This window comes from Epinephelus lanceolatus, chromosome 11, assembly GCF_041903045.1.
Source record: "Epinephelus lanceolatus isolate andai-2023 chromosome 11, ASM4190304v1, whole genome shotgun sequence".
Lineage (NCBI taxonomy): Eukaryota > Metazoa > Chordata > Actinopteri > Perciformes > Serranidae > Epinephelus > Epinephelus lanceolatus.
In genome coordinates, this window is record NC_135744.1 from 45859977 (window position 1) to 45872500 (window position 12524).

Below are 12524 nucleotides of genomic sequence, written 5' to 3' on the forward strand. Positions count from 1 at the left end.
CGTTATTAACATGACCACAACTTTATTAATATGAACACAACTTTATTAATATGACCACAACTTTATTAACATGAACACAACTTTATTAACATGAACACAACTTTATTAATATGAACACAACTTTATTAATATGAACACAACGTTATTAATATGAACACAACTTTATTAACATGACCACAACTTTATTAATATGAACACAACTTTATTAACATGACCACAACTTTATTAATATGAACACAACTTTATTAGCATGAACACAACTTTATTAACATGAACACAACGTTATTAACATGACCACAACTTTATTAATATGAACACAACTTTATTAATATGAACACAATGTTATTAACATGACCACAACTTTATTAATATGAACACAACTTTAGTAATATGAACACAACTTTATTAATATGAACACAACGTTATTAACATGACCACAACTTTATTAACATGAACACAACTTTATTAATATGAACACAACTTTATTAATATGAACACAACGTTATTAATATGAACACAACTTTATTAATATGAACACAACTTTATTAATATGAACACAACTTTATTAATATGAACACAACGTTATTAACATGAACACAACGTTATTAACATGACCACAACTTTATTAACATGACCACAACTTTATTAATATGAACATAACTTTATTAACATGAACACAACGTTATTAACATGAACACAACGTTATTAACATGACCACAACTTTATTAACATGACCACAACTTTATTAATATGAACATAACTTTATTAACATGAACACAACGTTATTAACATGACCACAACTTTATTAATATGAACACAACTTTATTAACATGAACACAACGTTATTAACATGACCACAACTTTATTAATATGAACACAACTTTATTAATATGAAGACAACTTTATTAATATGAACACAACGTTATTAACATGACCACACCTTTGTTAACATGAACACAACTTTATTAACATGAACACAACTTTATTAATATGAACACAACTTTATTAATATGAACACAACGTTATTAACATGACCACAACTTTATTAACATGAACACAACTTTATTAACATGAACACAACTTTATTAATATGAACACAACTTTATTAACATGACCACAACTTTATTAACATGAACACAACGTTATTAACATGACCACAACTTTATTAATATGAACACAACTTTATTAACATGAACACAACGTTATTAACATGAACACAACTTTATTAATATGAACACAACTCTATTAACATGACCACAACTTTATTAACATGAACACAACGTTATTAACATGACCACAACTTTATTAATATGAACACAACTTTATTAACATGAACACAACTTTATTAACATGAACACAACTTCATAAACATGAACACAACTTTATTAACATGAACACAACTTTATTAACATGAACACAACTTTATTAACATGAACACAACGTTATTAACATGACCACAACTTTATTAATATGAACACAACTTTATTAACATGAACACAACTTTATTAACATGAACACAACTTCATAAACATGAACACAACTTTATTAATATGAACACTGATCTTCATTCAGACGGTGTGTCCCTGTCGAGATTTGGATGTAAATGAATAAGCGTCTGTCTGGTGGTTGTGAAACCAGTTGTTTATTTTCAGTGCAGGTGCTGTAAATGGTTGAAGGTCTTCTTACTACACACCTGTGGAGTTTTTAAGGTCTGTGCTTCTTTTAACCCAGGGTCTTCGCTTGGTTCCTGAGTGGAGGGGGGATGGTGGCACTCTGCAGAGAGGCCGGCGGGTCGGGGGAGTGAGGATGAGGTTGTGATGTTAACCAGGTTTAGACCAGGTGGACTGGAGCCGTCAGGAGGATTTATGGTCTCAAGTTACACATTAAAATCTTTGTCATACATTGTTGAAGATGTGATTCTGCTCTGAGAGACTTTGTCCTGAAAGAATCTGCAGACTCATTATTACATCAGTTTACCATCAGGAGACAGTGGACATGTCTCTGATTGGACATGTATATATATGTGTGTGTGTGTTGGACATGTGTCTTCTCATCGTGTCCTCTGGACGTGTGACCTGCTGAGACGTTTGTTGATTGAATCTCAGTCGGATGAATTCCAGGAGAGAAAATCCCAGCGAGGAGCGAGGACACGAAAACAAACTGAGGGGATGAGTTGTTAACGAGTTCCTGCAGGAAGGACGTCAGCATCCATCAAGAGTCAAAAATCAGTATTAAAATGTTTTAAGTAAATCTGAGTGAGAACATGATCCACAATCAATTATTGATCCTTAAAATGGACTGAAGCATTTCCAGAGGGAGGGACGGATCAGGCTGAACCATTAACTGAAAAACAAACCATTTGCCAAAATAAACACTGATGGGGGGGGGGGTTCTCTCCACCACTAAAGACCACAGCACGCATGTCTTCAGTCACTTATTCATGCTCAGACATCAGTCACCTGCTGCTTCACACATCCGTCCACCTGTCCAGCCCTCCAGGTGTCCGTCAGACTGTGAGTACATGTACAGAGAAAATCCTCTTTTCACTGGTTTTTCATTCATCAGCAAGAAAATCCTTTAAAACCTCTCACCAGACCCTGTTACTGTTCACTGTGAACCTGCTGCTGTCCTCTGACTGTTTATCCTAAGACCTCTCACCAGACTCTGTTCAGATATTTCACCATTTCACTATTCAGTCTAACCCATTGCTGCTGTCTGATCCTTTATCTTCTAAGACCTCTGACCAGACTCTTTAACTGTTCACTGTAAATCAGCTCCTCCTGTCCTCTGTTTATTTATCATAAAGAGCTCTGAGCAGACTCCATTCAGATGTTTCAGCTTTGTAGAGTTCACTGTGAACACACTACAGTAAGTAAGTTCCATAGAAAACTGACACTGTTGGAGGTTTGGAACAGTTTGGAGAGATTAGAACAGTTTGGAGAGTTTGGAGGATGTTTGGAACAGTTTAGAGAGTTTGGAGGATGTTTGGAACAGTTTGGAGAGATTAGAACAGTTTGGAGAGTTTGGAGGATGTTTGGAACAGTTTAGAGAGTTTGGAGGATGTTTGGAACAGTTTGAAGGATGTTTGGAACAGTTGGGAGAATTTGGAGGATGTTTGAAACAGTTTGGAGAGTTATGTGGATGTTTGGAAAAGTTTGAAGGATGTTTGGAACAGCTTGGCGAGATTGGAACCGTTTGGAGAGTTTGGAGGATGTTTGAAACAGTTTGGTGAATTCAGAGGATGTTTGGAACAGTTTAGAAAGTTATGTGGATGTTTGGAACAGTTTAGAGAGTTATGTGGATGTTTGAAACAGTTTGGTGAATTCAGAGGATGTTTGGAACAGTTTAGAGAGACTGGAACTGTATGGAGAGTTTGGAGGATGTTTGAAACAGTTTGGAGAGTTCTGAGGATGTTTGGAACAGTTTGGAGAGATTGGAACAGTTTAGATAGTTTGGAGGATGTTTGGAATAGTTTGGAGAGTTAAGTGGATGTTTGGAATAGTTTGGAGAGTTAAGTGGGTGTTTGGAACAGTTTGGAGAGTTCAGAGGATGTTTGGAACAGTTTAGAGAGTTATGTGGATGTTTGGAACAGTTTAGAGAGTTTGGAGGATGTTTGGAACAGTTTGGAGAGACTGGAACTGTATGGAGAGTTTGGAGGATGTTTGAAACAGTTTGGAGAGTTCTGAGGATGTTTGGAACAGTTTGGAGAGATTGGAACAGTTTAGATAGTTTGGAGGATGTTTGGAATAGTTTGGAGAGTTAAGTGGGTGTTTGGAACAGTTTGGAGAGTTTGGAAGATGTTTGAAACAGTTTGGAGAGTTTGGAGGATGTTTGGAACAGTTTGGAGAGTTCAGAGGATGTTTGGAATAGTTTGGAGAGTTAAGTGGATGTTTGGAACAGTTTAGAGTGTTAAGTGGATATTTGGAACCGTTTGGAGAGTTTGGAGGATGTTTGGAATAGTTTGGAGAGTTAAGTGGGTATTTGGAACAGTTTGGAGAGTTATGTGGATGTTTGGAAAAGTTTGAAGGATGTTTGGAACAGTTTGGCGAGATTGGAACCGTTTGGAGAGTTTGGAGGTTGTTTGAAACAGTTTGGTGAATTCAGACGATGTTTGGAACAGTTTGGAGAGTTAAGTGGATGTTTGGAACAGTTTGGAGAGTTCTGAGGAAGTTTGGAACAGTTTGGAGAGTTTGGAGGTTGTTTGGAACAGTTTAGAGAGTTAAGTGGATATTTGGAACAGTTTGGAGCGTTTGGAGGATGTTTAGAACATTTTGGAGAGTTAAGTGGATGTTTGGAACAGTTTGGAGAGTTTGGAGGATGTTTGGAACAGTTTAGAGAGTTCAGTGGATGTTTGGAACAGTTTGGAACAGTTTGGAGCATGTTTGGAACAGTTTGGAGAGTTAAGTGGATGTTTGGAACAGTTTGGAGAGTTAAGTGGATGTTTGGAACAGTTTGGAGAGTTTAAAGGATGTTTGGAACAGTTTGGAGAGTTTGGAGGATGTTTGAAACAGTTTGGAGAGTTTGGAGGTTGTTTGGAACAGTTTAGAGAGTTAAGTGGATATTTGGAACAGTTTGGAGAGTTTGGAGGATGTTTAGAACATTTTGGAGAGTTAAGTGGATATTTGGAACAGTTTGGAGAGTTCAGAGGATGTTTGGAACAGTTTAGAGAGTTCAGTGGATGTTTGGAACAGTTTGGAACCGTTTGGAGCATGTTTGGAACAGTTTGGAGAGTTAAGTGGATGTTTGGAACAGTTTGGAGAGTTAAGTGGATGTTTGGAACAGTTTGGAGAGTTTAAAGGATGTTTGGAACAGTTTGGAGAGTTTGGAGGATGTTTGAAACAGTTTGGAGAGTTTGGAGGTTGTTTGGAACAGTTTAGAGAGTTAAGTGGATATTTGGAACAGTTTGGAGAGTTTGGAGGATGTTTAGAACATTTTGGAGAGTTAAGTGGATATTTGGAACAGTTTGGAGAGTTCAGAGGATGTTTGGAACAGTTTGGAACCGTTTGGAGCATGTTTGGAACAGTTTGGAGAGTTAAGTGGATGTTTGGAACAGTTTGGAACAGTTTGGAGCATGTTTGGAACAGTTTGGAGAGTTAAGTGGATGTTTGGAACAGTTTGGAGAGTTTGGAGGATGTTTGGAACAGTTTGGAGAGTTAAGTGGATGTTTGGAACAGTTTGGAGAGTTTGGAGGATGTTTGGAACAGTTTGGAGAGTTCAGTGGATGTTTGGAACAGTTTGGAGAGTTCAGAGGATGTTTGGAACAGTTTAGAGAGTTCAGTGGATGTTTGGAACAGTTTGGAACAGTTTGGAGAGTTCAGAGGATGTTTGGAACAGTTTAGAGAGTTCAGTGGATGTTTGGAACAGTTTGGAACAGTTTGGAGCATGTTTGGAACAGTTTGGAGAGTTAAGTGGATGTTTGGAACAGTTTGGAGCATGTTTGGAGCATGTTTGGAACAGTTTAGAGAGTTTGGAGGATGTTTGGAACAGTTTGGAGAGTTTGGAGGTTGTTTGGAACAGTTTAGAGAGTTAAGTGGATATTTGGAACAGTTTGGAGAGTTTGGAGGATGTTTAGAACATTTTGGAGAGTTTGGAGGATGTTTAGAACAGTTTGGAGAGTTTTGAGGATGTTTAGAACAGTTTGGAGAGTTAAGTGGATGTTTGGAATAGTTTGGAGAGTTTGGAGGTTGTTTGGAACAGTTTGGAGAGTTAAGTGGATGTTTGGAACAGTTTGGAACAGTTTGGAGCATGTTTGGAACAGTTTGGAGAGTTAAGTGGATGTTTGGAACAGTTTGGAACAGTTTGGAGCATGTTTGGAACAGTTTAGAGAGTTTGGAGGATGTTTGGAACAGTTTGGAGAGTTTGGAGGTTGTTTGGAACAGTTTAGAGAGTTAAGTGGATATTTGGAACAGTTTGGAGAGTTTGGAGGATGTTTAGAACATTTTGGAGAGTTTGGAGGATGTTTAGAACAGTTTGGAGAGTTTTGAGGATGTTTAGAACAGTTTGGAGAGTTAAGTGGATGTTTGGAATAGTTTGGAGAGTTTGGAGGTTGTTTGGAACAGTTTAGAGAGTTAAGTGGATATTTGGAACAGTTTGGAGAGTTTGGAGGATGTTTAGAACATTTTGGAGAGTTTGGAGGATGTTTAGAACAGTTTGGAGAGTTTGGAGGATGTTTAGAACAGTTTGGAGAGTTTGGAGGATGTTTAGAACAGTTTGGAGAGTTAAGTGGATGTTTGGAACAGTTTGGAGAGTTCAGAGGATGTTTGGAACAGTTTAGAGAGTTCAGTGGATGTTTGGAACAGTTTGGAACAGTTTGGAGCATGTTCGGAACAGTTTGGAGAGTTAAGTGGATGTTTGGAACAGTTTGGAACAGTTTGGAGCATGTTTGGAACAGTTTGGAACAGTTTGGAGCATCTTTGGAACAGTTTGGAACAGTTTGGAGCATCTTTGGAACAGTTTGGAGAGTTAAGTGGATGTTTGGAACAGTTTGGAGAGTTTGGAGGATGTTTGGAACAGTTTGGAGAGTTAAGTGGATGTTTGGAACAGTTTGGAGAGTTTGGAGGATGTTTGGAACAGTTTAGAGAGTTAAGTTGATGTTTGGAACAGTTTGGAACAGTTTGGAGCATGTTTGGAACAGTTTGGAGAGTTAAGTGGATGTTTGGAACAGTTTGGAGAGTTTGGAGGATGTTTGGAACAGTTTGGAGAGTTAAGGGGATGTTTGGAACAGTTTGGAGAGTTTGGAGGATGTTTGGAACAGTTTAGAGAGTTTGGAGGATGTTTGGAACAGTTTGGAGAGTTTGGAGGTTGTTTGGAACAGTTTAGAGAGTTAAGTGGATATTTGGAACAGTTTGGAGAGTTTGGAGGATGTTTAGAACATTTTGGAGAGTTTGGAGGTTGTTTGGAACAGTTTAGAGAGTTAAGTGGATATTTGGAACAGTTTGGAGAGTCCAGAGGATGTTTGGAACAGTTTGGAGAGTTCAGTGGATGTTTGGAACAGCTTAGAGAGTTTGGAGGATGTTTGGAACAGTTTGGAACAGTTTGGAGAGTTAAGTGGATGTTTGGAACAGTTTGGAGAGTTTGGAGGATGTTTGGAACAGTTTGGAGAGTTAAGTGGATGTTTGGAACAGTTTGGAGAGTTTGGAGGATGTTTGGAACAGTTTGGAGAGTTTGGAGGATGTTTGGAACAGTTTGGAGAGTTAAGTGGATGTTTGGAACAGTTTGGAGAGTTTGGAGGATGTTTGGAACAGTTTGGAGAGTTTGGAGGATGTTTGAAACAGTTTGGAGAGTTTGGAGGTTGTTTGGAACAGTTTAGAGAGTTAAGTGGATATTTGGAACAGTTTGGAGAGTTTAGAGGATGTTTAGAACATTGTGGAGAGTTAAGTGGATGTTTGGAACAGTTTGGAGTGTTCAGAGGATGTTTGGAACAGTTTGGAGAGTTATGTGGATGTTTGGAACAGTTTGGAACAGTTTGGAGCATGTTTGGAACAGTTTGCAGAGTTAAGTGGATGTTTGGAACAGTTTGGAGAGTTTGGAGGATGTTTGGAACAGTTTGGAGAGTTAAGTGGATGTTTGGAACAGTTTGGAGAGTTAAGTGGATGTTTGGAACAGTTTGGAGAGTTTGGAGGATGTTTGGAACAGTTTGGAGAGTTAAGTGGATGTTTGGAACAGTTTGGAGAGTTTGGAGGATGTTTGGAACAGTTTGGAGAGTTAAGTGGATGTTTGGAACAGTTTGGAGAGTTTGGAGGATGTTTGGAACAGTTTGGAGAGTTAAGTGGATGTTTGGAACAGTTTGGAGAGTTAAGTGGATGTTTGAAACAGTTTGGAGAGTTTGGAGGATGTTTGAAACAGTTTGGAGAGTTTGGAGGTTGTTTGGAACAGTTTAGAGAGTTAAGTGGATATTTGGAACAGTTTGGAGAGTTTGGAGGATGTTTAGAACATTTTGGAGAGTTAAGTGGATGTTTGGAACAGTTTGGAGAGTTCAGAGGATGTTTGGAACAGTTTGGAGAGTTATGTGGATGTTTGGAAAAGTTTGAAGGATGTTTGGAACAGTTTGGCGAGATTGGAACCGTTTGGAGAGTTTGGAGGTTGTTTGAAACAGTTTGGTGAATTCAGAGGATGTTTGGAACAGTTTGGAGAGACTGCAACTGTTTGGAGAGTTTGGAGGATGTTTGAAACAGTTTGGAGAGTTCTGAGGAAGTTTGGAACAGTTTGGAGAGATTGGAACAGTTTAGAGAGTTTGGAGGATGTTTGGAACAGTTTGGAGAGTTTGGAGGTTGTTTGGAACAGTTTAGAGAGTTAAGTGGATATTTGGAACAGTTTGGAGAGTTTGGAGGATGTTTAGAACATTTTGGAGAGTTAAGTGGATGTTTGGAACAGTTTGGAGAGTTCAGAGGATGTTTGGAACAGTTTGGAGAGTTAAGTGGCTGTTTGGAGGATGTTTGGAATACTTTGGAGGATGTTTGGAACCGTTTGGAGAGTTCAGAGGATGTTTGGAACAGTTTGGAGAGTTTGGAGGATGTTTGGAACAGTTTGGAGAGTTAAGTGGATGTTTGGAACAGTTTGGAGAGTTTGGAGGATGTTTGGAACAGTTTGGAGAGTTAAGTGGATGTTTGGAACAGTTTGGAGAGTTCAGAGGATGTTTGGAACAGTTTAGAGAGTTCAGTGGATGTTTGGAACAGTTTGGAACAGTTTGGAGAGTTCAGAGGATGTTTGGAACAGTTTAGAGAGTTCAGTGGATGTTTGGAACAGTTTGGAGAGTTAAGTGGATGTTTGGAACAGTTTGGAACAGTTTGGAGCATGTTTGGAACAGTTTAGAGAGTTTGGAGGATGTTTGGAACAGTTTGGAGAGTTTGGAGGTTGTTTGGAACAGTTTGGAGCATGTTTGGAACAGTTTAGAGAGTTAAGTGGATATTTGGAACAGTTTGGAGAGTTTGGAGGATGTTTAGAACATTTTGGAGAGTTAAGTGGATGTTTGGAACAGTTTGGAGAGTTCAGAGGATGTTTGGAACAGTTTAGAGAGTTCAGTGGATGTTTGGAACAGTTTGGAACAGTTTGGAGCATGTTTGGAACAGTTTGGAGAGTTAAGTGGATGTTTGGAACAGTTTGGAGAGTTAAGTGGATGTTTGGAACAGTTTGGAGAGTTAAGTGGATGTTTGGAACAGTTTGGAGAGTTTGGAGGTTGTTTGGAACAGTTTAGAGAGTTAAGTGGATGTTTGGAACAGTTTGGAGAGTTAAGTGGATGTTTGGAACAGTTTGGAGAGTTCAGTGGATGTTTGAAACAGTTTGGTGAATTCAGAGGATGTTTGGAACAGTTTGGAGAGTTAAGTGGATGTTTGGAACAGTTTGGAGAGTTAAGTGGATGTTTGGAACAGTTTAGAGAGTTAAGTGGATATTTGGAACAGTTTGGAGAGTTCAGTGGATGTTTGAAACAGTTTGGTGAATTCAGAGGATGTTTGGAACAGTTTAGAGAGTTTGGAGGATGTTTGGAACAGTTTAGAGAGTTAAGCGGATGTTTGGAACAGTTTGGAGAGTTTTCGAAATTTTGAAACGGCTCTTTTTTTACAGTTTGACCTTTGACCCCAGTTTTCATTCAGATTTAATTAAGTTTATTGCTCTGTTTTGTTCTCAGGTTCTTTCAGATGGAGCTGAACCTCAGACCCTGAACACAGCACGTGAAACCTGTTTATATTATTATTATTAGTATTATTATTATTGTTGTTGTTTTTGTTAAATTAAGCTGTGTGGTGCAGCCCGACATCAAAAATCTGTTTTAGAAAGTATTTGTAAAATTTTTAATTTGGAACAAAAAAAAAAACACATTAAAATAATCTGAGAGACGACTCACAAGATGGGCTTCAGTGAGCTGCTGCAGGAGGTGAGACAATATTCTTTACTACTACTGAGTACTGCAGCATGTAATCTGATTACTCCTTCATGTAATGTAATTACCACATCATGTAATCTGTGTGTGTGTGTGTGTTTGTGTGTGTGTTTGTGTGTGTCCTTCTCGTTGCCATGGCCAGGTGGGTGGGTTTGGCAGGTACCAATGGATCCATGTGACTCTGATCAGTTTACCTGGTTTGCTGATGGCGAGTCAGAACCTGCTGAACAACTTTGTCTCAGGAATCCCCTCCCACCACTGTCGCCTGCCGGCCAATCACAGCCTCTACAACACATCCCACCTCCAGGTAACACGTCTCACTGCAGTGGAAGACGAATCTGATTGGTTCTACAGTGGTAGATGAATCTGATTGGTTGTTACAGTGGGCGGCTGTGGTTCAGAGGTAGAGCAGGTCGTCCACTAATCGGAAGATCAGCAGTTCAATCCCCAGCTCCTCCAGTCTGCATGTCAAAGAATTCTTGAGCAAGATACTGAACCCCAAATTGCTCCCGATGATGCTGTGTTAAAAACTGAGTAGCTGGTGGCACCTTGTATGGTAGCCTCGGCCACCAGTGTATGAATGTGTGTGTGAATGGATGAATGTGACTCGTAGTGTAAAAAGCACTTTGAGTGATCAGATGACTAGAAAGGCGCTATGCAGGTCCAAAAAAATGGTAGAAACCTCAGATGTGCAATAGATGTCATACAGAACAGATCAGCATAATAAATTAACAGTAATACGTATGACACAATGAGACAGAGAGAGAGACAGAGAGAGAGAGAGAGAGAGAGAGAGAGATGCAGGTAATGACAGTAGCTTACAACAACATTACTGAAAGTAATAATATTATAGTTATAGTTCTGGCTACTGTGGTACAATATGTTGAAAGTATGTATTAATATCTGGCAGTATACATGTGTGACAATAGTCATATGTGTATAATAACAGTAGAAGTATGACTAATGACTAATGATGGCAGCAGCAGCAGGAGGCATCTGGCAGGACCACGGCAGCAGCACAACCACACACGTCACGCTGTCCAGGCACCGCTGTGATATGAGTTAATCTGAGAGACAGTGGAGCACAAAGGCTCCGGAGAAGAAGCCGAGTTAGTGACATCCAGAATGGCCGAGTTAGCAAGATGCAGTAATAGAATACGAGAGAGAGAGAGAGAGAAGGAGAGAAGGTGCCCGGTGTATTATAGGGGGGTCCTCTGGCAGACTAGGCCTAAGTCAGCCTAACTAGGGGCTGGTACAGGGCAAGCCTGAGCCAGCCCTAACTATAAGCTTTATCAAAGAGGAAAGTCTTAAGTCTAGTCTTAAATGTGGAGACGGTGTCTGCCTCCCGGACCGTAACAGGAAGATGATTCCACAGGAGAGGAGCCTGATAGCTGAAGGCTCTGGCTCCTGATCTACTTTTGGAGAATCTCATTGGTTGGTGTCACAGTGGGTAAATGAATCTGATTGGTTGGTGTCACAGTGGGTAGATGAATCTGATTGGTTGGTGTTTCAGGTGGATCAGCAGCAGCTTCTGAAAGTTTTCATCCCAATGGACTCGTCAGGAACAAAACTTGATCGCTGCCGCAGGTGAAGGTTTTTCTTGTTTTGCAGAGTATTGATGAATAAGCTTCCTGTGACATCACTCCCTGTTCCACCTGTTCAGGTATGTGGAGCCTCAGTGGCAGCTGTTAACCACCAGCCCAGGGAACGTCAGCCAGATACAGACAGAAGAATGTCTGGATGGATGGACATTCGACAGCTCAGAGTTCCTCGCCACGACTGTGTCCGAGGTAATGGGGAGAAACACTGAGGCCGATAATGTCGTGAGGTTGATGATGTCATGGGGTCAATGAGATGACATTGTCTCTGTCTGTCTCTGTCAGTGGGACCTGGTGTGTTCCCTGCGTCCTCTGAAACAGATGATTCAGACCATCTACATGGGCGGAGTTCTGGCAGGCGCCATCATCTATGGCGGTCTCTCAGACAGGTAAGACTCACCTGTTCCAGACGTGTGACCGTTTAAGAGCCAATCAGCTTAAGTAGTCATGTCTCTATGAATGTGTCCATGTTTCAGTCCGTCCCAGGTGTCCTCAGAATCAAACCAATCACAGTCTGTGTTTGTCTCAGGTTTGGACGGCGGTCTGTCCTTATTTGGTCGTACCTGCAGCTCGCCATCCTTGGCTGTAGCTCCGCCCTCTCTCCTTCATACTCCGCCTACTGCATTTTTAGGTTTCTGAGTGGGATGGCGGTGTCCGGCATCATCCTGAACGGAGTCTCGCTGAGTACCTGTCCACCTGTCTGTCCACCTGTCTGTCTGTCTGTGTGTGTGTGTGTGTGTGTGTGTGTGTGTGTCTGTCTGTCTGTCTGTCATTCTGTCCAGGTTTTCAGCGAATGTTGGGCCGTTTTGTTGATGACTTGTGGGAGGGGCTGTTGATGACTTGTGGGAGGGGCTGTTGATGACTTGTGGGAGGAGCTGTTGATGACTTGTGGGAGGGGCTGTTGATGACTTGTGGGAGGAGCTGTTGATGACTTGTGAGAGGAGCTGTTGATGACTTGTGGGAGGGGCTGTTGATGACTTGTGGGAGGGGCTGTTGATGACTTGTGGGAGGAGCTGTTGATGACTTGTGGGAGGGGCTGTTGATGACTT

General features: G+C 40.5%; 1 protein-coding gene across 1 annotated transcript in view; it reads left to right on the top strand.

Annotated features, from left to right (window-relative positions):
• The first annotated feature begins 2368 nt into the window (after window positions 1-2368).
• oatx (organic anion transporter X) overlaps window positions 2369-12524 on the top strand; it is a 34756-nt gene continuing 24600 nt past the window's right edge. The window contains exons 1-7 of the mRNA XM_078172758.1: window positions 2369-2513; window positions 9626-9871; window positions 10020-10184; window positions 11391-11464; window positions 11541-11667; window positions 11761-11864; window positions 12005-12159. Coding sequence (XP_078028884.1) covers window positions 9845-9871; window positions 10020-10184; window positions 11391-11464; window positions 11541-11667; window positions 11761-11864; window positions 12005-12159 — 652 coding nt within the window. The 5' untranslated portion in view covers window positions 2369-2513; window positions 9626-9844. The remainder of the gene's footprint in view (window positions 2514-9625; window positions 9872-10019; window positions 10185-11390; window positions 11465-11540; window positions 11668-11760; window positions 11865-12004; window positions 12160-12524) is intronic.